This window comes from Malus sylvestris, chromosome 1, assembly GCF_916048215.2.
Source record: "Malus sylvestris chromosome 1, drMalSylv7.2, whole genome shotgun sequence".
In the NCBI taxonomy this organism is placed as follows: domain Eukaryota; kingdom Viridiplantae; phylum Streptophyta; class Magnoliopsida; order Rosales; family Rosaceae; genus Malus; species Malus sylvestris.
In genome coordinates this window covers 5,736,582-5,761,626 of record NC_062260.1, presented here as the reverse complement: position 1 = coordinate 5,761,626, position 25,045 = coordinate 5,736,582, and the positions used below count along the sequence as shown (strand labels likewise).

At 39.1% G+C, this 25,045-nt stretch overlaps 1 protein-coding gene, 1 non-coding gene and 1 pseudogene across 2 annotated transcripts; all 3 read left to right on the top strand.

Moving 5' to 3' along the window:
• The first annotated feature begins 8,559 nt into the window (after positions 1-8,559).
• On the top strand, positions 8,560-12,630 carry LOC126631087 (shikimate kinase, chloroplastic-like). Its single transcript, XM_050301276.1, has 11 exons — positions 8,560-8,781; positions 8,942-9,214; positions 9,876-9,931; positions 10,139-10,193; positions 10,272-10,344; positions 10,561-10,648; positions 11,179-11,261; positions 11,352-11,481; positions 11,601-11,679; positions 11,785-11,849; positions 12,251-12,630. Exons 2-11 carry the CDS (start codon positions 8,968-8,970, stop codon positions 12,311-12,313), a joined length of 939 nt encoding a protein of 312 aa, XP_050157233.1. The 5' UTR covers positions 8,560-8,781; positions 8,942-8,967; the 3' UTR covers positions 12,314-12,630.
• A 2,581-nt stretch (positions 12,631-15,211) lies between these two features.
• Positions 15,212-24,836, top strand: LOC126631001 (uncharacterized; annotated as a pseudogene).
• On the top strand, positions 15,742-15,822 carry TRNAL-AAG (transfer RNA leucine (anticodon AAG)). Its single transcript has one exon. It is a non-coding gene; the product is annotated as a tRNA-Leu (tRNA).
• Positions 24,837-25,045: the final 209 nt, after the last annotated feature.

The window sequence follows — 25,045 nt, the reverse complement described above, 5'->3', positions numbered from 1 at the left end:
ATCGCCGGCGATTCGAGCTTGGAAACAAAGCGCGTCGGAGAAGAGATATCCGAGATGTTTCAGTGGCTTGCAGGGGTATGATTGGTAAATTCAATAAAAGGACTGCATCAGACAGGGATGGGGAACATGGGGGGCAGAGAAAGAGTGGAGAGATAAAGAAAGGCATATGGGTGGTGTCTGTCCAAGCAGCTGTCATCCTAGAGAAAAGCAAGGAAAGCAATGGCAATTAAAAACTTAAAATCAGATGGTCTCCAAAGGCCATAAAACATGGGTGGACAGATATAATTGCGAAAGACCAGAGATAATTGCGGGGGACTCAAGATCATGCAGAAAGGAAAAGAAAAAGTAAAAGCAAAAGCTTCTGCAGCCATCTGCCATTCCACTACCTAGCCTTCAATTATGCAAATACTATCTCATTATCAAACCATCTGCCATACTCACCTTCAAAAGCAGTATTTTTGAATGATGTAATTTATTTTTATTATCTTTCGGAGATATCTGTATAAACTCCATCAGAGGGTAATATGTATAAACCCCATCAGAGGGTAAAAAAAAAAAAAAAAAAAAAAAAGAACGGTAAAGCCCAAAATAAATGGGCTGGAATGTTGTGACGGGCAAAGACCCATAAGCCCAAAATAGCACCAACCAGGTGATCAAAAGTACGCCGAGTACTTCAAGTCATACATGAGCATTACTCATGTCAATCATACATAAACATTCATGAGCATCACTCATGTCAACATTCATGAGCATCACTCATGTCAACATCCATGAGCATCACTCATGTCAATCAACATAAACATCCATAAGCATTACTCATGTCAACATCCATGAGCATCACTCATGTCAATCAACATAAACATGCATGAGCATCACTCATGTCAAATCAGCTTCAAAGACTTCATTTACAGAGCTCTAGCTTCAAAAGCTTCATTTACAGAGCTCTAGCTTCAAAAGCTTCATTTACAAGAGCTCTAGCTTCAAAGACTTCATTTACAGAGCTCTAGCTTCAAAAGCTTCATTTACAAGAGCTCTAGCTTCAAAGACTTCATTTACAGAGCTCTAGCTTCAAAGCTTCACTTGCAAAGCTTCACCTACAAAGCTTCAGTGCAGGGTATACAAATACCGCCTCCGAACAACATGGATTCAATTTGGAGTCTCCAGCCAACAGACTCTATTGACTGAAGACTTAGGGGACTACATTATGTACCATATATTGGGCCTCAATTGGGCCTCATGAAAAATACTTGGGGGACTCTAGCCCATTATTTATGTATTAAGGAGTGAACCCTTATTCTATAAAAGGGACTCCCTCACTTTCATTGAAAGATCACCCATGATTTATGTATTGAGGAGCGAGCCCTTATTCTATAAAAGGGACTCCCTCACCACCATTAGAGAGCATCGCCGCCTACTGAGCAACCGGCTCGCCGTGAGCATCAACTCTAGCCCATCATTTATGTATTGAGGAGCGAGCCCTTATTTTATAAAAGGGACTCCTTCACCTTCAAACGCCACAAGCCAAGCCAACCAAGGCAACATAAGCTACAAGCAAAGCGGCCTCACAACATGTGACAGTTGAGCATCATTTCAGATTGAGCACCGCCTCATATCGAGCATCAGTTCAAGATAACATCTAGTTACTTCGGCCCACACATGGACTGAATTTCAAGTCTCCAGCCAAAAGACTCTCTTGACTGAAGACTTGGGGGACTACTGTTTATACCATATTTAGGGCCTCGTATATTTGGGCCTTGGGCCTTGTATTTGGGCCTCACACTAAAGCCCATACTTTGTAAAAGAGGAGGAGCCCCTTATTCTATAAAAGGGGACTCATTCCCTCATTCTAAGGGAGGCAAAAGAGCCAAGCCTAAGAAGGCTAAGAGAAGCTCTCATTACATTCAGGAGAGACCTCACACCACCGAGGCTCTCCTCTCCCTTCTCTTCTCTCTCTGGGGGACTTCCCCTCAAACACTTGTATCCATACAATTACAGAGAAACAGAATCAACTACAGTGTGGACGTAGCCCAAACATTGGGGTGAACCACGATAAAATCCTTGTGTTCTTTGTGTTCTTCGTGTTCTTGAGCGTTCTTGCAGATTCACGGTCGGATTTACGTTGTTCCAAGACCGCTCCGGTTTTGTGCATCAACAAAATGCATTACCAAAGTATAAAGGCATTTGGCATGGAAATTGAAGACATACTTTCATTTAAATGCATTTCTGGGAAATATATCAAGTATATAAATATATATTGAAAACCAAAAGCCCACTCACTGATATGTCGAAGGGTCGTAGCCTCCGAGTCGCCCGTGGATACGCTCGTCCTCAGGATAAGTCTCATCTATATGCGAATTAACTATAAAAACGTTATTTTAAAGCACATATACATAACTAGCTAATAAATTCTCATCCATTGCTCAATTTTGGTATTTAAATATACTAACGTGACCTACACAACCTCACGAACATCGTGATATTTTTTGATAAATTTTTAGGAGGCTCACGCGCCCCCACAAGTCGGGGAGGGCACGGCCTCACGCACCCAACACGTGCATCATCTTCAACCTCCAGACACCGGAACTGTTCACCAGCGCCGGATTCTGGGCAGACCTTCAAACTCACTATTCTCCTTCGTTTCTCAACCATTTTTCATGCAATTTGTACCAAAATGAAGCTAAGGACATCTACAATCACTTTATACTACTTTTAAGCCTTGAATTCCACTAGAATCTACCTGAGGAAACTCAATAATCTGGTCGACTTGAAAAGCTTCGATCTCGGCCCTCCGACGTCCAAACTCTTCCAACGAACTACCCCAAGGCTCATGAGGACCTCCTTAAGCCTTCTATGAGCTTCGAATTCCCTGAAAATCGAAGAATAAAAGTTGCATGAACAGTGCATGGAATCTGACTTTGTGGTTCTATGTGAAATCGAAGGTAACCTTACTTATTTTTGGTACCTTTGAACTCACGAGGACCTTAGGAACACAATGGTACCATTTTCAACCTCGATCTACTAGGTTTGGGGTGTTCTTGCCCTTGTCCGTACATAAGAAGGAAGAGAGAGAGAGTGAGAGTCCGAGAGATGTGAGAGGACACGGGGGAGAGGAGAGAGATGGAGAGTGTGTGTGGCCTAGGATTGGTCAACCACCAAAAGAAAACATAACTTAATCCTAATTGGTTCCAAACAATTAGGATTTAAGTGTATTAACCCAAAGCTACCCTTAAACCACATTACACAACTAACGTTCAGGGTATTTCCGTCAACTCACGCCGTCGATAAATATATACTTAGGACGGGCTATGACAATTCAACTCCGATTATATTTAACCATTGATTGTTGTTTAAGTTTACTCTTCATTATTCTCACTGGATTTCACTTTTTCAGATTTTCTTTTTTGAAAACATGATCTTGTAGCGGATGAAGAAAGATAAATGGTTTGGACATTAATATCACGTTCAAATTTTTACGGTTAGTGAAAATATTGCTCGGAGTTTATAAAGTCTCTATAAAATATATGATGACTACTCATATTTTAGTTAATTGTAAATGTCAGAACATGATATCAACAATCGGAACCATTCATCTTTCTGCATCCACAAAAAAAAAATCATGTTTTCAAAAAAAGAAAATCTAGAAAAAGGAAGTCCGTTGAGAAGAATGAAGTGTAAACGTAAACGACAATCTATGGTCAAATATAAATCTAGAGTTTATGGATTATGGTGTCAAATTTTGGAGTTGAGCTCTTCATGATAGTTGTAGATCTTGTCATTATGAGCGTTTGTATATTTTTGTAACATTTTTCACACTTGTTTCTTACATTAATTATTATAATTTTTTGTAAATTTGCACTCAAACATAAAACATTATTCATATGGGTTTGGAGGGTTTCATAATCTAAACGATGATGTAACCATTGTTTAAGCGTATATGATGTAATCACGAGCGCATGTATATTCTTTTCACATTTTATACACTTAACATTGATTATTATGAATTTTTATTTATTTTGAATGCCCCAAAATATTATTCACGAGGGTTTGGAGGGTGTAAAAATTCCAAACAATGATGTACCAATCGTCAAAACAGAGATGATGGGATCGCGTGTGTTTGCATATTTTTCACACTTGTAAATTAATTATTATGAATTTTTTTAATGTGCTTTGGTATTTTGTAGGAAAAATCAAATTACATTAAAAAAACTTCATAATGAGGGGTCCAAGTTCACTACCCTTGATTGTTGGCTGCCATACCATCGTTGACCGTTGACTAACATTGATCAACGGTAATGATTTAATATCACTTGTATGAAATTAAACCCTATGGCTATTGTAGTAAGGTTTTTTAAGTAGTTTAAAGTTACCAAACTATTTTTTTTCTTAATGGGTTAAAACGGATTACCAGCAGGTAAATCTGTTAAGAACCCATTAACAGGTGACTCGATTAGTCATCTCTCTCTCTCTCTCTCACCATATCGACTCATTCTCTCTCGTATCCTTATGATTTAAGTTTTTTTCTTAATGGGTTGAAACGGATTACCAGCGGGTAAATCTGTTAAGAACCCATTAACAGATGACTCGATTAGTCCTCTCTCTCTCTCTCTCTCTCTCTCTCTCTCTCTCTCTCTCTCTCTCTCTCTCTCATCCTTATGATTTTGGTTTTTTTTATGTAACTTTTTAAATTTCGCTAGTTGCTTTCCATTTCAACTTTTAACTTGAATTTAACTTATTTATTATGCCATTTAAATTTTGAAGTTACATAAAAATTTGTGACTCAAATTCAAATCATCGAACTCACATAAAAAAATTGTAGCAATGGTCCCTCAACTTTAACCCAATTGAAGCAATGGTCCCTCAACTAAAAATCTGACACACCTCGACTTAAATCAGGGCATGCTGGTCGTCATGTGGGAGTGACGTAACCATGTGCACAGTGCGGAAGCAATAGAGATAAAATGGAATTGCGAAGGAATAAAAACTAAACTACTAGCAGAATTAGTTAAGATAGAGTGTTAGTGAGAGATTAAGTGCGAAATACACAACTAGAGCATAAATAGTCTAAGTGCAGTCAAGCAGGACAAGTACTAATAGTACAACACCCGAGGGTGATCCTACATGGTGATGTTTTGTCAGAACCCCCGTCAAAATCCTCATGATCCACCAAAGCACTTCTACTTAAAACCTAGAGGGGCGCAAAACAGAAAGTGTAAGTGGGCAAAAACAAAGCTTTTCAAAATCATTTCATTTCTCAAAAGTTCTAACCCTTCGTCGTAAAACCTGTATAATTTTCCAGAAAATAATAATAATAATAAGCTGTATTCGAAATCATACTCAAGATGAAAATCCATAGAAGTATACCATGCTAAAATATCTCAATGCAATGCTATAGGTTAACCAGGCAAAATATATAAATGTCAAATATCGCATCAGCCAAATCTCTCTAATTCAAACTGCACTGCTGAATATATAGCTCATAACCAATCTCAATCATATCAAATCAAATCCTGCATACGAGTCGGAACCACCTACAGTGATCTGTATGACAAGACTAGGTGTAAAGTAAATATGCTTTAGTGCTACGATCACGTGAAGGTTGTGCGAATGATTGCGGGTCACCTATGAGTCGAAACCAAGTAAAGTGGTATGTACGACAAGCCTGTGCACCTAACTTGGATCCAAGGTGAGCATACGGTGCGGGAGGTGAACATCACGTGAAGGACTATGCCCTAACTCTAGGTGGGAGCACTAACACCGGGGTGCAGGTTTATGAGCTCTCAATACATCACATCATATTTCACATAACTGAAGTAATCTCAATCTTTAATTCATGAACTTACCTAGCACTTATCTGTGCGTCCGCAGCACCAATTATAAGTATATGCAACTACTAATGCATAAATAAAATAGGCAGATACTTTGCATGGTATTTCAAAGCGTATAATCATTCAAATTCATTTTCTGGGAAAAATCTCAAGTATATAGGTATATACGGAAAACCAAAAGCCCACTCACTGGTATGTCGAAGGGTCGTAGCCCCCGAGCCTCGATTGATGGCGCTCGTCCTCAGGATAGGTCTCACCTATATGCGAAATAACTCAATAAACGTTATTTAAAACACGTACACAAAACTAGGAAATAACTTCTCATACATTGCTCAAATGGGGTATTTGAATATACCACCATGATCTACTCAACCTCAGGAACATCTCTAAATTTTTAGAAAAAAATTTCAACCACCCACGCGCCCTCACGAGCCGGCCAAGGCACGGCCAGACGCGCCCCCACGCGCGGCCATGTGCCTGGCACACCAAACGGATTCCCTAACGGCGTTAGGGAATATTCCGTTAACTATAAGCATATACCGTTAAAATCAACCAACGCCGTTAGTCAGCGTTAGGAATATCTCGTCAATTTTGACGGAATATTCCGTCGTCTCCTACCTTCGAACTCCGGCGACCGTTGCCGTCACCGAAAACTAGAAAAACCTTAAAACCTTATAACTTCTTCATTTTTGTACCAAAATTCACCAAATTTATATCAAATTGAAGCCCTGAAGGAGTAGAATAAAACCTTACCACTTTTAGACCCTAAAACTCCGGGAACTCGCCGGAAAAAGCTCCGATAATCCGGCCAAACTTAAAACTCGCCAATCTCAAATTCCCGACGTCCAATTTACTTCTCCGAGCTTCGTAAGGATGTTCTAAAGCTTCCTACAAGCTTCAAATCTCCTGAAACATCCATAATTACGACCACATGAACAGTACCCCAAATCGGGGATTCTTAGTCCTTATGAAATCAAAGGTTTCATGTCTTAGTGTAAATGAAGTCAAAAGCTTGCAAGGAGTTCAAAAATTACCTTATTGACTCGATCCATGCATGAAAGCTTAAGTTCGAAGTTCGTTCGTACGACTTGTATGGAAAATGGAAAGAAGTCTGAGAGGGAGGAGAGAGAGAAAGCACGGGAGTGATGTGTATGTGTGTGAGTGAATGTGTGGTCCAAGTTGGCAACAACCACCAACCACAAACTAGGAAAGTTTAGTTCTAATTGGTCCAAAATAATTATAACTTAACATATTGGTCCACAACCTAAGTCTAAACCACACAACACAACTCAAAACGTCCAAGGGCATATTTGAAATTTCATGCCTAAAAATATAATATTTCCGGACGGGTTGTGACAAAATCCATTACCATTGGTTCCTCAACTCATCAAAACGTGCAACTATGATTATTTTCGTCAACTCTATTAGAACTTCTGTCAAAATGAGTCATGTGACATGCACGTGAGGCTAAATCAAGGGGCAAATTGTCTCTCAACTGGAGAAATTGTCTCTCAACTTTAATCCAATTAGAGCAATGGTCCCTCAACTTTAACTCAATTGTAGCAATGGTCCTTCAAACATAACTCATTTTGACAAAATTCTGAAGGAGTTGACAAAAAGGATCATAACTACACATTTTGATGAGTTGAGGGATTAATGGGAATGAATTTTTAGTTGAGGGACTATTGCTTCAATTTGATTAAAGTTGATGGATCATTGCTACAATTTACGTTACACTTAAAAATGAGCTAGAATTGGAAAAGCCCAAAAAATTTGCCCAACAAACGAAAGCCCAAACCAAATTTTGAGTTTACCAAACCATTCCAATTTTTTAGTTTACTGAAAATTTTGGTTTGGTTTTAGTTTGATTTATAAGTTAACCGAAACTTCGATTCAGTTTTTGGCTTGGTATTTTCGGTTTGGTTAGCAAACCGAAAACAAGCCCGAGGTTGCTTATATCGTTACATGTATTTTTGTCAGATTAAGTTGATAATCTATGTGACACGTTCTAATTAAATGTGGTTCATTTATATTATCACATGTAAGAATAGTTTTTATCTTTTTTTTTTGAACAAATAATATTACATACAATAAGAAAAATGGAATGAAATAGATTTTACTTTTACCTACTTTATAATATTAGGGGTCAACAATGGTAAGGTATTTCCCTGCCGCGGGTACGGTAGGATTACAAGTGTGAACATGTAAACCTGACCCGGATAGTTGCAGTGCATTGCTTCCAGTTTCAATACCTGGTTCCAAAATAAATCACTAGAAAATGGAAATTACAAAGCACTTCCAGTTTAGAAGAAATTTTTACTTTTGCCCCTGTAACACAGAATGATATATCATATGTTATTATATAAGTAGTAAAAAATTTTATTTTTTAACATAAAAATCTTACTACTTGTATAAAAATATGCGGTACAGTAGCTTATGTTTTGAGTACATTGAAAAATCTCTTCGTGCGTCGTCGTCGAGTCCACCCACCCACCAACCAGGGACCAGAGACCCGCGAGTAAGTTGACGCTTATGCAAAGCTACCAACCCTAACATCACCATTTGATAATGCCTACGCCTACGAGGGGTTGGTAGCATGCGGAGAAGTCACAGCCTCTTGCCAATCTTACCCGCATGCCACTGCCACGTACCCCATTAATTTTAAAATATAAAAGAAATAAAAAATACAAATGATTCAGTCCGTCAGATAGCACTACCATTACCACCAGTAGGACCAACCCCTCGGGGGCACAGAGATAGTGCGTACCCCCGCCGGTGTTGTAACAAAAACAAATGAAAAACCGAATTCTGATGACTAGGCTCAGCGAGAGGCACCAACGCTTTAAATAAACAACATGGTTGCAGAGAGGCATGAGCGAGCGCGAGAGAAACAGCATAGCGTGAAAAACGACTCACATCTCTGTGTCGTTGATTCTGCTTTTGGTAAGCCGTAGAGGTACGTGCCCCCGCTCGTCTTTCCGAAACTCCTCCAATCCAATTGTTGATATCAAATGTTTGTTTGTCTGTTTGTTGCGCCGCCGCTTTTCGTTTAGATTTGTATCACATTTTTCGAGATTGAATAGTTTTATCTGACTGCGGTGGCGGTGCAATCACAGCCGTTGAGCTGCTTGTTTGAGGGAGGATGAGTATGGAGGCGGCTACGGTTGCGCCGAGATTGCAAATTTCAACATGGATGGTGGATTCCGACAGGGTTGCGAGGAGGCGGCGGCCGAAGAGCACGTCGGCCGCCTTCTCTCGGAGATTAAAGGACCAAAACATGACCCAGGTGCTTGTTGCAGCTGCAGCCGCTCACCTACCAACCTCAAAAGTCTCTAATCGACAACTACATGTCGCTTTGGAGGTTTCGTGCTCTTACAACAACTTTCCAAGTAACTTGTTCAATTCAATTCAATTCAATATATATATGTATTGGATTTTTGGTAGTGTTTAACCGTGATTTGTAATGTTTATTTGGTGATTGAAAGTTGGTTAATTTCAATCTTGGTGTTGAAATTGCATAAGATGAAGGATTAAAGACACAAAATTTAATGAATATATCCAAGGAATAATTACTCTTTGGTAAAGGAAAAGTAATCAGATTTGTATTAGTTTTGTTGCATTGAGTCCCAAGTAAGTTGCTGTCCTAATCGTCTACCTAACTTATGTTAGGTGTGCCCCCATTGAGTTTAAGAAAACTAATAATATTTTTAACCCTAGTAATTTAGCCTCAGCCATGAGAAGCTTTACAACTGTGACGCGCATTCTTTTTTATCTCAACTTAAGTTCCTAACAGTAAAATTCTGCAACTTTGAACCCAAAATGGAATTAATTTGTTTTCAATATATTTATCGTATACAATTTCATATGCGTAACAGAATTGGTTATCTTTTGAGAATTCTGGAGTGTGATGACCTCAAGGCTTGAGAATCTGTTTTAATGAGGTTTCCGTTTCATGATAACAGAAAATCTTACTTGTAATCTGGAAAAATCTTTACGCAATTTATTTTCTTTCTGAGGTTTGACTTGTTATTTCAAATCTCACTTGTGTAGCTTCAACAGTGGAATCTGGAAACTTTCATACTTCTGATCAATCACTGGTTTTGAAGGTATGACACACCTTTTTCGAGTTTGTTTGGGCCATGAAATCCTGTAAATCAAACCCCCTTTGGTCTTGATAAATAACAGAATCTATCTCCTGTCAAATGAGAATGTGAACCCTGGTTCAAAGATAAAGCAAAACCATATACATTTACTTATTTATTCTTGTGTGGCACACACATGCATCTGTCTAACTAGAAGTTATAAAATTGCAGAATAAGGCACTAGCAATCGAGCCATATTTGAATCGACGTTGTATATATCTAGTTGGTAAATCTCTTTATAAGCCATTTATATTTAGTCTGGGATATAATTACTGTGCACTAATAAACTAATTCTGAGTTGCAGGTATGATGGGATCTGGGAAAACAACCGTTGGCAAGATTATGGCGCAATCACTTAGTTATTCGTTCATTGATAGGTATTTAATCTGCCTACTTTCGAGTTTGGTCTTTATAGAAAAAGTGCATGCTCTGTCAGGATTGCATAAAGAATGAAGGGAAGGACAAATAGTTCTTTTCTGTCAATTATCTCATTTTTCTAAGTCTATCTGCAGTGGCTTATTTAGGGTATCAGTTTATGTTACTTTTTACTAAACGGTTTTCTGTATTTTGGTATATTCTTGTGGATGCTTTAGTGATTCATTGGTGGAGCATGAAGTTGGTGGAACTTCCGTCGCTGAAATTTTCAAGCTCTATGGAGAGGGCTTTTTCAGAGATAAGGAGGTCAGTTGCAAACTATTTCCGTTGATTCATATTTTTGCAGATTTCATGTTTGGAGACTATCTGTTACCTAATGATTCATTATGTATTAATAGAAAAAATGTCTGATTATCAGTTAGAACTCAAAACTGCTTAATTTTTTATTATTATGAAACCATGTGTAGCCAACCCCACTTGCGAAAAAGGCTTTGTTGTTGTTGTTGTATGAAACCATGTGTAATCAGTTTGTAATTTTTAAATTTGGTGTCTCATGATTGGTGGTGTTATGGCATAGTTCGATGAAGTGTCGCTCGTAATAAAAAGTGGAAGTTGTAGGTCCTATACAATGCCGTACACCTCATGTACATGCATGCACATGTATAAAAAACTGAAACATTCTTAGTAGTTGTCCATTCAATATACATGAAGATAAAGAAGCAGCAGCGTATTAGTGTAGCTATGCACTGTAGGTTGATTATTTTTTCCCACTCTTCTCTCCCTTCCATTACTGCAATCATGGTTTATAATTGTATAATTGTACTTATTCCTTTTAGACTGAGGCGCTACGTAAACTATCTTTGATGAATCGTCTAGTTGTTTCTACGGGTGGAGGTGCAGTTGTACGCCCTGTCAACTGGTTAGTAGTAACACAAATTTCTATGCTTTTGAATTCTCTCAAATTGTATTAACTTTGTAATAACTTACTATACACATATTGGTGCATCAGGAAGTGTATGAAGAAGGGGATTAGTGTCTGGTTAGATGTTCCCTTGGAAGCCTTGGCTCAGAGAATTGCAGCTGTGGGAACTGGCTCTCGCCCCCTTTTGCATCACGGGTCAGGGGATGCATACAGAAAAGTAAGCCGTTTATGTTTAGCTGAAAATTGTCACTGAAATAATCATCATCTTTCTTATTGATCTATCAAATGAAAAGGATACCAACTCATTGGTATGTTGAAACTTTGCCTTCCATCCAGACTTATATGCGTCTGACTAGTCTTTTTGAAGAGAGAGGTGATTCATATGCCAATGCCAATGCTAGGGTTTCCTTGGAAAGTATGTCAGCCTTCCGACTTTAATTCTTCTCTTGACATAGTAAAATTAGTAAACGAAAGAGTTTCTCTTGTAAGATATTGATTCCTTACGTTATCTGTCGTGCAGATATTGCAGCCAAATTGGGCTGTAGAGATGTATCCAATCTCACACCTACTGCCATTGTGATTGAGGTTTCCTCTCTCTTTATGACTCTCAATATTGCATTCCCATGTAAAGGAATACTTGTTAATCATCCTTTTTAAAAACCAAAAACAGGGCTATGAGCCAATTTGGGAGTGCTTTTGTAACAATCACTTCTACTCATAAGCGCTTTTGTTAGAAGCAAATCAAACTTTTAATAAAACGAAGCAAGTCCTTGGGTGAATAAGCATTAAAAGTGGTTTTATAACCCATAGGGAGTTTGAATGTTCTCTTCATAGCGTCGGCCAGATCACTTTAGTTTTCTGGAAGCGCTTTTAGCCCTTCAATAAGCATTGCCAAATATCATTACTTGGTTACAAATTATGTGTTGTTTTGGTTGAAGTTATCTGTTACCTATTCTAATCTCTACTTTTACCGTACCCTTGGACAGGCGCTTGAACAAATTGAAGGCTATCTGAAGGAAGAACATAGACATGCACATATTACGTTCTAAGACGGAAAAAGCTTCCGTGTTGGATTCTGGTTATGGTAAATTTATTAATTTAGTTTGCAAACGTGCTAGGTTTAGGTTTCTACTTTTTAAATAACGAAAAATGGTGTGGTTTTATGCGTCCATTGTGTTAATCGGGGTTTGTCATGCAAAAGTTAGGAGAAATGAAGTATTATAAGATTTTGAATGTAATGTAATGTTGAGTACGCTGTAGCTGTATATATATTATATACCTTGTACCTGTATAACCTTTCTACGATATTTCCGTAAATCTGGGGAACAAGGTTTCTCCTCGAGCAATAAACTTGTCGTTTATTTTTTTTTGCAGATTAAACGTTTAATTGTTAGTTGAATTTTGAAATGGATGTGAATGTTCCCTAAGTTGCAATTGTTTCTTTCCTTGTGGACACATGATGATGATGATAATAATAAGTTGAAAACTGTCCAAAATAAGAAAGGAAAACTAATGAAAAATAGCTTGAAAACTTTGAGTTTTAATCAAAATGATAAAAAGACGTTGTAAGTGAATAGTATCATGAGTGATTTTTTAGAGTAAAAATTTATTTTTCATTAAAAATGAACAATAACGGGAGTATTTCGTTAAAATTTTCAAATAAGAAGGATTTAAGGCCACCTCAAGTCAACCAATGATGAAGTTTTAAAGTCATGACGATGCTTAATGTGCTCGAAAAAGAATGAGGATCCTCTTTGGATTCTCTTTGTGAGGATTTCAGGGATCTTCTAATTACATCCGTTCATCATATATCGTACGGTCTGAAATCATTGTAAATTTTTTTGTTTAAAATTAAATATAAGCAGTACCTATAAAAAATTAACCACACTATACACGATAAAAAATGTGATTAAAGAATCTTTGAAAGAGAATAAAAAAAAAGATCGTCATTCCTTGAGAAATTCTTGTGGTGTGTGGGTGGACAACAACTCACCTTTATATTTAGGTCCCACCACCCGCTAGATCGCGCAGTAAGGGCGCCGTACGTAGAACACTAACTCCATTTGGTCCATCACATTGCGTACCAACCCCATAAACCTCGAATTGCAACTAGCATCATCAAAGACCAAATTTAGTCCTTTTGTTTTTTTATTTTATTTTGGTAGGAAAACAAAGAAAAAGTTGGTTGGCGGTGTAGGGCCTACCTCTTATAATCTTGACAACAACAGGTATATGGGGGGGAGAGAGAGAGAGAGAGATGGTTGTTAAAAAGAAAAGGAGCACCTCACACCACTTGGATTGGAGTTGGAGGCTCCAACAAAGACCTTTGCATAGAAACAATATTTACCCTTAAGACTATCAATAAATATAAGTTTTGGAGCCATGTGAGATGGCACCTCTCGCCCTTGCTTTGTGTTTTGGTAGATTATTCGTCGAATATTATGAATAAATAAAAGTTTTTGAGCTCATGAACGACCCTAGGATGCCGTATAGTATGATTGCAAGTATTCGACAGATAATCTAACAAAGTATGAAGCAAAAACAACAAAAAAATGAACAGAAAAGAAATCCCCAACTTCTTGTCTAGCACTTTAAACAATGAGTATAATAATAAGTACAGGCCTCAAGTTGCCATGTGTTCGTGGCTAGAATTTCCGTCGGGGATGTTTCCTAGCCGACGAGCACACAGCTCCCCGAGAGGTTGGCGTCGGTTGATGCTTTCTGTCGGGCTTTTGCTTCACTGGCGGGCTTGTCGGGCAAGGCTGAAAGAGAATGACAGAGTTAACTTTGAAAGGTGCCTTTGTGGGGCCTTAGATGTAGGCCTTGAGGCTTACAATCAAGATTAACTTTTAAGTGTTCAGGCGTGCCACTGCCATCTTTAGCATGGCAGATGTAAAATGGATGTTGAGGTTTAGTTGCACATATATTCGAGAGGCCGTGTTAGTTATGACAAGTGCCTTTGTGGGGCCTTAGGTGTAGGCCTTGAGGCTTTCGATCAAGAACTAACCTAGTACTCGAATATATGATGTCTGTTTTATTGTTTGCAGAAGTGTTATAACCATTATACTTCTGATTATCCGAGCCCGCAGAGCAGAATGAACCCAAATAGGTGCCTTTGTAGGGCCTTAGATATAGGCCTTGAGGCTTCCCATTAGAATCCCTTCTATACTCAAACATTCTACTATAACATAATATAATAGAAATAAAACTAAGAAATAGATCAATTACTTGCGCCCCAAGTAACTTCAGACTTCTTGTTATCAAAGCTTGTAGTGGATGGGTTAAGTCCACATAAGGTTCTTTTTTATGCCTTGAGGCCAAGGACTTTTAAATGATCAATCTTACATGCCCGAGAGCTTAGAACTTAGATCTGGTTTGAACTATGAAGACATATTCGAATCAGATTCAAGAGCTGAGAGAGTCTTTTAATAGTCATCTTACTAGAAATAACCTGAATACAACTTGAAGTATACAACATATTGCTAGGCTAATGAATGAAAAGACAAAAACAAAGAGGGTCGGGCAAGGCTGATCGTCTTGCAACTTCCTATCTTTGTGGTTTATCAAGGGGTTTGAGAGCTTTTAGAAAGGGGGTAAAGAGATGAGTTTACAGAAAGAAATCGATACTACAGCAAGCCTAGGACAAGGTAGCAGAGCTATTACAAAGGCTTTTGGTGAGGGTTTATCCCGAAAGGGATGAAGGCTTGGGCTGACTACAGCTTCATTTGAAGGCAAATCTGGCTTTGAGCAGTTCTAGAGTGGCTAGAATACATGCATTTGCATTAATTTTTTTTATTTATAATAAAAACGTGATAGTATTATTCTAGGAATGTGATTATGTAAATTAGAAAGTACGAATCATATAGGATTTAGAAATTTCTTCTCTTGTATTACTTGTATAACTTGGAGGACAAGTAATAAATAAAGGCACAAGCTCAAGGTAAAAACACAATTTTAGAAACAATGAGTCATTTTTCTCTCTCTCTAGCTGACCCCTTCTCTCTACCTTCTCCCAAATATTCAAAACCATTCACAAGTAAAGATAATCTTTTCTTTTTGAGTCCAAAACGATTCAAAAGGGGTCATCTTTTTAGATATTATAATTTGGTGTCATTTTTCTAAGATTTGATTGTAGACTTGGAAAACGGGTTATGTTTGTTGTCGTGTTCATGTCCTTTTGATGTCATACTCATTATCTTAACGGATCATGTCCAAAACTATTCAAAATAGGTCAGTTTTTGGATATTATAATTTGGTATTATTTTTGTAAGATTTCATTGTAGACCAGGAAAACGGGTCATGTTTGTTGTATTTGTGTCGTTTTGATGTCATATTCGTTATCTTAATGGATTTTGTTGTATCAAACCCGATATTTTAATGAATTCTTAACAAGTAACCCAATAATTGTGTTGTAAAGCTCACTTCCCAAACTCTTCGGCTAAAGAAATAAAGCTAAGGGGATAAGAAGAATAACACAGTTGATATGGCCGAGTTGGTCTAAGGCGCCAGATTAAGGTTCTGGTCCGAAAGGGCGTGGGTTCAAATCCCACTGTCAACAAAAAACGTTTTTTTCCTTTTTCTTTTCTAGTCATTCCCTAGTTTCCATATAATTACGTGAGAGGGAGAGGCATGACGAGGTGCTGCTTCGACATGTCTATAAAGGCTGCTTCTGCTTCCAGTTTATTAGTAGCCTCCTCCTCCTCCACTGACTTTCGTCGTCTTCAGCGGTTGCGAATCAGTGCTTCTTCCTCAGCTGCTCCTTCTGGTGTCGACCTCAACACCCTCCAATCCGCCATTGCAAAGGTTCTTCTTCTTCCCTTTCGTTTATTTATTTTTCATTATTTGTTGCAATGCAGTTAGTAATTTCTCTGAAGAAAATCACTCGTTATATAAGCCTAAATAATTCATTAATGCATTTGAATCATTGATTTTTCTCCGAGGAAAATAAAACCATCCAACTCAAAATTTGCAATATTAATCTCATGGCCATTGGCATAATTGGCATTGCTATATATGTACGTGCGTGTGTCGACATATATATGTATCGGCAAGTAATGTATACGCATTTGGTTGCTGCAGAAAGATAGCAGTGCGGTTAAAGAGGCACTTGATCAGCTAGTGAAATTGACTGGGCCAAGAAATGGAGTTCTCAGCCACGTCTCGCGGCGTACGGTCAGTCTCCATCACAAGTACTATACTTGAATGAATGATCTGTAAGATCCATACATGCGGAATAAGTAAATCACAATACCAAATTAACCACTAACCTTGTGACGCCATTGCTGCATCTACTCTCAACGCAGACTGAATGCACTGCTACAATCAATGGGGCTTGATATCTTTTTGTGCGTAATTAGTGTGAGACCAGGGGACCCTATTATATATCCTAAATGGTGGTGTTTGATAAGGATACTTCCCATCATGTAATCCTTGTCAAACAATCAAACTGATAACCCTTATCACCACGAAACCATACTATTCATATCAGTATGGATATATCTACTCATATCAGAATTACTTTAGCTATATATCAGTCCACTTTCATTCCTTGATAGCTTACAAGTACAGTCAATCCTAATCTCTTATGATCTCAATCCCTTAAGCCACGTGTTAAACAAGTGAGCAGCTCTAACAAAGTTTACATGATCATCATCTTTTCAAAGTGTATTCTATCATGATTCTTAATTACTACACCATTTATTTACGTAATTGTTTTGATTTCGATTCCTAATTTCAAGTGGATTCAACATTTATGCATGCATTTGGACAATGGAGCTGACAACTCTAGGGATTAAAAATGCAGAAACTCCTGCAGTTGCCAGTGTCAGAAATGAAGCAAGTATTACTGGTTTGGGTTGCAATACTTGCATTCTTTCATCATGTGCCAAAATCTTTTAGCATTTTCATCACAGCTTCTTATTCTTATGGTCTTTTGTGCAAACATTGTCTTCTTTTCTGTCACTGCCTTTTTGTGAATCCGAAATTTCATGAAACACGGGATTTGTATCAGACCAGTTTTCTGTGAAGTGTTAATATTGTTCAGTGATACTTACAGGCGGCCTTTCTATTCACCGTAGTGGGGACAACAGGATTCTTAGGTCTTCTTCCTGGCCAACTTCCTGGGGTAAATTTGATTATATCTCCTTTTCTCTGTAAGTCCAGATATAAAGTATACATCAACTTGTTAGACGAAGTCAACCTCAGGATAATTCTACCGTGCCTTGAGGAGTCCAGCGTTCTTTCAGACGTTGTTTCGGTTTTGAACTCCTCACTGATTAGGTTTCCTTGTTTCTAGGATGTATATCTGTAATCTTGTAATCCCTAGTTTTCTGTTATGGATTCCTTGATGTTTTGAAACTCCTTGTAAATAGGGTTTTCCAACCCTCAGTTGTTATTATAAATACAGGCAACCCATAGTTGAATGGGTATGCAAACAAAGTGAAATACCTCTGATCTTAAGTTTTATATGGTCTCTAGAGCCTTTTTTGTCTAACGACAAAGATCCTAGTCCTGTTAGCTTTTCCAACACCGCTTCCATGGCTGAAAATAATGTTCCCGTTGTTCCTGTGGTTCACCCCAATCCCCAACCTCCTACCTTCCAGCCATTCTCCACGGTCGTCAATATCAAATTAGATAGGACCAACTACCCACTGTGGTTGGCACAAATTCTCCCTATTCTGAAAAGTAGGGATCTGATGGGCTACGTTGATGGCACGGTGCTATGCCCTGCGAAACATGTTGATGGTTCGGCTACTGTCAATCCTGCGTACACAACTTGGGTGCAGCAGGATCAAATGATTCTTAGCTGGATTAATGGCTCTCTCACTGCTTCTGTCTTGTCTGTGGTGGCAAGCAAACGAACGGCTCGAGCTACCTGGGAAGCTCTTGAGCAAAGGTATGCATCCACGTCTCAAAATCGAATTTTGTTTCTGAGAAATTCGTTGTTGCAGACAAAAAAAGGTGATCTATCTGTGGCGGATTACCTGGATCGAATGAATGCTCTCGCTGACAATCTTGCCCTAGCTGGGCAACCTGTGAGCGACGACGAACTGGTTCAGATTGTGTTGAACAATCTTGGGCCCGCGTTCGAGATGACTGTGAGTGCTGCACAAGCTCGTGACACTCCTATCACTTATCCAACTCTTGAGTCCTTGCTGCTGACTACGGAGAGGCGACTGGCCGAATACACCGTTCATTCGGTTGAAGGCACTGCTGTCAATGCCTTTGTGACTTCACGTGGACGTGGTGGTGGACGTTCTCGTGGTGGAGGACGCGGCAACTCCTCCCACCGTGGTGCTGCTCCGCGCGGAAATAACCTTCGCAACAACAATGCTCCGCAGCACAACCAAAGTAATGGAGACAGGTTTGTTTCTTGTGGAGACCGAATCGTGTGTCAAATCTGTGGTAAACCAGGCCATCCTGCTCTTGACTGCTACCAACGCATGAACACTGCATTCGAAGGCCGCATACCAGCGACACGTCTTTCCGCAATGACGTCCTCACCTATCACCCTGAACAAACAACAGAATGGCTCTTGGCTCCTTGACACTGGTGCCAATGCCCACATCACTCCTGATCTTCATAACTTGATCAATCCCAAAGCATACAATGGTAATGAAGGCGTGGGGGGTGTAGGTAATAATGCAGGTATCTCGATTGCACACTATGGTTCAAATAACCTTGAAACTAATGCTTGCTCTTTTGTTCTACGTGATGTCCTTCACTGTCCAAATGCATCCACTAATATACTATCTGCCCATAAGTTTACCCTAGATAATGACTGTTACCTACTCATTTTTCCCCATTTTTTTCTTGTCAAGGACCTAAAGACACGGAAGACGCTTTTCCGGGGGAGATGTGAGAATGGGTTGTACCCATTTTCAGATGGCAGTGGACATTTCAAGCATTCTGTATCTGCCTGTGTGGGCGTCCGGGCTTCGGCACAACAGTGGCATGCTCGTCTTGGTCACCCTGCCACACCAATCCTTAAATTTTTAGTTTCCAATAAAATGGTACCTCTTCATGGTGCCTGTGATGTAATCTTTTGTGAGTCCTGCCCTCTAGGTAAAAGCACTAGGTTACCTTTCAATATTTCCGAGTCTATGTCTGAATTTCCATTGCAACTTTTACATTCTGATGTGTGGTGTTCTCCAGTTATTTCTAATGAAGGTTTTCGTTATTATGTTTTGTTTGTTGATGATTTTTCGCGATATTCTTGGATTTTTCCCATGAAACAAAAATCTGAAGTGTTTGAAAATTTTGTCAAGTTTAAAGCCAAAGTTGAAAATATGTTTAACTGCAAAATAAAAACTTTTCAATGTGATGAAGGTGGTGAATACAAAAGCCATGCGTTCAAACAATTTCTTGCTGCTCATGGTATTTCACAACGATTTTCGTGCCCTAAACATCCTGAACAAAATGGTTTAGCAGAACGCAAACATCGTCACATTGTTGAAACTGCCATTGTCATGCTTTCCAAATCTTTCATGCCACATAAGTATTGGGTTGATGCTTGTTTCACTGCTACTTATTTAATCAATCGCTTACCAACGCGTGTGCTTTCAAACACTTCACCATTTGAGAAAATTTTTCAGAAGAAACCAACTTATGACATGTTGAAGGTTTTTGGGTGTCGTTGTTTTCCTTGGTTAACACCATACAATCAACATAAACTGCAACCTAAATCTACCCCATGTGTTTTTCTCGGGTACTCACTCAATCATCAAGGATACAAATGCTTGGATCTGTCCACGAGACGGGTTTATGTGTCTCGCCATGTCCTATTCGATGAGGACTTCTTCCCTTTTAAGGGACTCACATCTTCTTCGGCAAGTGTTGATCTTCCAGGTAACCATTCTGAACCCCCGTTATTTTTTACTTTTCCTTGTCCTAGTAACCCTACGCTATCTGCTTCGCCTAATCCTAGCCCAACTCTTTCTGGCTCTATCCCACACGTCACAACCACCAGTCCCGAACTTCCCACCACTGTGCCAAATCCAACCTTGTCCCCTGTTGAACCTAGTCGACCTTTAGAACTCACCCTTCCATCCAATGAGCAAGTATTAGTGGATTCTCGACCTGTGCATATTGATGAACCTCGTGATACGGGTCATTCCATGACTACTCGTTTCAAGTCAGGGGTTATCAAACCTAACCCTAAGTATGCTATGCATGTTGCTGTTGATTCTATTTCTGTTGAACCTACTTGTTACAGTCAGGCTGTTAAGCATGCGGAATGGCGCCATGCAATGGTCCAGGAGTTCAATGCTTTACAACGGTGTGGGACGTGGACTTTAGTTCCTTCTCATCATACCATGAATGTGCTTCCAAATAAGTGGGTGTTTAAGATTAAACGACGAGCCGATGGTACTATAGAGCGTCACAAAGCTCGGTTAGTAGCCAACGGATTTCACCAGAAAGCTGGAGTGGATTATAATGAGACATTCAGCCCTGTTGTTAAGCACACCACCATTCGGCTTGTGTTGAGTCTTGCCGTGTCCAAGAAATGGCCTGTGCGCCAACTCGACGTGCAAAATGCGTTTTTGCATGGCTATTTAACTGAAGATGTGTTCATGCGCCAACCATCGGGTTTCATTGATCAGCAGTTTCCAAACCATGTCTGTAAGTTGCAACGTTCCCTTTATGGTTTGAAACAAGCGCCTAGGGCTTGGTTTCAACGGTTTTCAGACTTCTTACTTCAACTCGGTTTTGAAGAATCCACCTGTGACTACAGTTTGTTTGTCTACAATAAACGAGGTGTCTATCTTATTCTGTTAGTCTATGTCGATGACATTTTGATTACCGGAAATAGTTCTACTCAAATGGCCCATTTGATCAAGAAACTTGGCAGTTTGTTTTCAATGAAGGACTTGGGGCCCTTGCATTATTTTCTGGGTATTGAGGTACAATATATTGCTGATTCCATGCATCTCAGTCAGTCTAAGTATGCCTTAGACTTACTAGCTAGAACAAAATTCACTGATGCCAAACCTATTTCTACTCCGGTGGTGACTGGTCAGAAATTAAGTGCCCATGTTGGTGATCCCCATGAGCATCCCGACTTATATCGTAGTGTCGTTGGTGCTCTACAGTACCTCACCCTCACTCGGCCTGATCTGTCGTATGCTGTAAATCAGGTGTGCCAGTTCATGCACTCACCAAAGAACACACATTGGGCCGCGGTTAAACGCATACTTCGTTACTTAAAGGCCACGTTTAATCATGGCTTAGTATATCGACCTGGTGATGCCCAGTTAACAGCTTACTCTGATGCAGATTATGCGGGTAACCCTGATACTCGTCATTCTACTGGAGGATTTTGTATATATTTGGGTTCAAATCTTGTTTCCTGGAGCTCGAAGAAGCAGAAGACTGTCTCAAGATCCAGTGCCGAGGCGGAGTATCGTCAATTGGCTTATACTGCTGCTGAGATCTCGTGGTTCCGGTCGTTATACCGTGATCTCCATTTGCCTATGGTTCGACCAGTTATCTGGTGTGACAATGTCTCCTCGATTGCCCTTGCTTCCAATCCCGTTTTCCATTCCCGAACCAAGCATTTGGAAGTTGATTTTCATTATGTTCGTGAGAAAGTTGTTCGTGGGCAGCTTTTGGTTCATTATGTTTGTTCTCAGGACCAACTGGCTGACATTTTCACTAAAGGGTTATCTTCGTCAAGGTTTAAATTTCTGGTTTCCAAGCTTCCGGTTGTTTCCCCACCCGTCAGCTTGCGGGGGGCTGTTAGACGAAGTCAACCTCAGGATAATTCTACCGTGCCTTGAGGAGTCCAGCGTTCTTTCAGACGTTGTTTCGGTTTTGAACTCCTCACTGATTAGGTTTCCTTGTTTCTAGGATGTATATTTGTAATCTTGTAATCCCTAGTTTTCTGTTATGGATTCCTTGATGTTTTGAAACTCCTTGTAAATAGGGTTTTCCAACCCTCAGTTGTTATTATAAATACAGGCAACCCATAGTTGAATGGGTATGCAAACAAAGTGAAATACCTCTGATCTTAAGTTTTATACAACTATCTCAACAGTGATTAAGTAGGAGCCATTTTCGTATTCCTATATATATACTTTTGCAATGATTCTTTTACGGAATTTTGTATAGTTCAGATGAAAGTATGCGTTTTGCTACTTGCAAGTCAATAGAGGAAAGTTGTCTTTGCAAACCTCCCTCTTTGATCTTGTGGAAGAGAGAGGAACATGGTGCGTCAGAATATTACTTGTCTCTCTTGCATCATCTTTCGTATTAGTAGAAGGCATTTTCTTAGTTCCTTTGCTTGTGAATGTGATCACATATTAAGCATGGATTGAATAGATGATCAGGTTATATGCCCGGGGTTGAGGAATCCAATTAATTATGTAGTCCTAGTCTATCCCTCTGCAAATATTTTTTAACTAGATATAGCTGCTCGACATTTTGTGAGAAGTATTAGAGTCGTACATTGACATTAGAGACAAACTTTCGCATACTTTACAGAGATTGTGGCTCGGGGTTCTTACTGACATGCATCTTGGTTTCACGCACGTAATACTGCTGCTGTAGGATTGGGGTTTTTTCGTGCCATCCATGCTTGGGAGCATCTCTTTAGTCAATATTGGGTGTTGGAAGCACTGCCCCTGGGTAAGAGTAAGACAAAGCTTTTTTTTTTGTATGGAATTGAATTGTAATTTTAATTCATGATATATATATATATAAGTTTGGCAGTATTTTCTTCCATAAAAGTTTATCTGTATTCTACTGCACTTTAGGCTTCTTCAAGCTGCCATATCTGGCTTTTCGTCATTTTTCCCGGATTATCAGAACAGAATTGCTAGTCATGAAGCTGCTCATTTTTTAGGTACTAAATTAACACCAGAGACTATAAAACTTGTTATGATTTGTGATTGATAAAATAATGCTTTGATTTTGTTGGTTGCTTTCTTGGCAATTTGCATGCTGATTAAGAATTCTCTCTTTGAATAGTTGCTTGTTTGCTGGGCCTTCCTATTCTGGGATATTCTCTCGATATTGGGAAGAGCATGTCAACCTTATTGACGAAAGGCTTGAAAATCTGATATACAGCAGGCAGCTCGATGCAAAGGAACTAGACAGGTATTTAATATATGAGGGTCGAGTCATAGCTACTGCAAGGTCTGGAACTTTAACATTTTCCTCAAGTAATATTCCACTTGTGAAGTGCAACAAATGAGCTCTTTGTTCGTTTGAGAATAGTGCAGCTGTTGTCTGTAAATCCGTTAAACATATCAATATTCCCTCATTTAATCTGATTCGGTTTCATGCACAAACAGTCGATTTGCATTAAGGTTACCTGTTCCGGAGTCTTCACTTCACATGAACTTTATCAATACAAATCCAATACGTAATTACACTCCAATTATGCGATAGACATCATGTTGAATCCATAAATTTTATGGCGTTTTAGGTTGGCGGTTGTAGCAATGGCTGGATTTGCAGCAGAAGGTCTGAAAGATGACAAAGTGACTGGCCAATCTGCTGATCTTTTCACTCTACAGGTTAACAACCATTTTCCTAAGATTAATTGTTTTCTTTCATGATAATATGTTTATGCTACCCCCAAGTTCCGAGACTTGCCTATTTATATCTCGTGTTCAGAGATTTATCAACAGAAGCAAGCCGCAGCTCAGCAAAATCTTACTAGATGGGCTGTAAGTTCATAACCATACAACCTCCTGTATACGTATACAATAAATGATGCGGAACACAAGTGGTGGCCTTCCTAAATCAATGGGTGTTTTAGTATTTTAATATTTAGAGCTTTCGTCTTTTGATTTGCTACTTTTATAAGAATTAAGATTCTTTCCAATTTGATTAGGATTAGATTTAGTTTCCTATAATAAGTTTACTTTCATGCAAAGTCCCTCCTTTCATCAACGTATAAGGAATTTTTCATCAATATGAGATTCATTCTCAACACGCCTTCTCACGTATAGCTTGAAAAACGCCCCCTCACGTATAGCTAATTTTCAAGCCTAACATGGTGGATAACACAACGGGGGGATATGCACCATAAAACCAATTGGCAATATGGAGAGTAGCCAAACCTCTTATAAGCCCATGCAATGTCCCTCCTTTCATCAATGTGAGATTCATTCTCAACACTTCTTAAGGTTTAAGGCATTATAAATGTCCTTGCAATCTAGTAATCAAAAGGGATGAAGAGTAGATGAATAGGAAAGCTTTGTTTTCCAGAGATAGGAATTCTTATCCTGCCATGGGATTATTGTGGTGAGAGGCCAAGAACTGGTGTGATGCCCCAGAAGTGATTCCAGTTAGACTTTTGTTATTGTTTAAGTTTCATGTGTTTTCGCTTCCGCTAAACTATTATAAGTTCCTCTGCCCAACTCTGTCCTACGCCAATTCAATTACGCCTTTCTTCTAGTAGCAAATAGTAGTGATAATCGAGGGAAATGTTTTGTGTATTTGCAGGCTTTGTTTGCCGGGTCACTCTTAAAAAACTACAAGGCGATTCATGAGGCCATAGTAACAGCTATGTCGAACAAGGCAACTGTTTTGGAATGCATTGAAGCAATTGAGAAAGCTGCTTGATTCAAACTACTTTGCTGTCACGAAATCTGACTTGCGTTTTCTGCTTGATCTTTTTGGTACACTCGGTCTTCTTATTTTGCAGGCTATGAAACCTGCGACTTACCTTTTCCCTACTTGATCACTAGGTACATTCATTCCATCTGTATCACATCCTTAAGGCTACAAAGATCACTATTTTATCCTTTGTATTCATGCATTTCCATTTACAC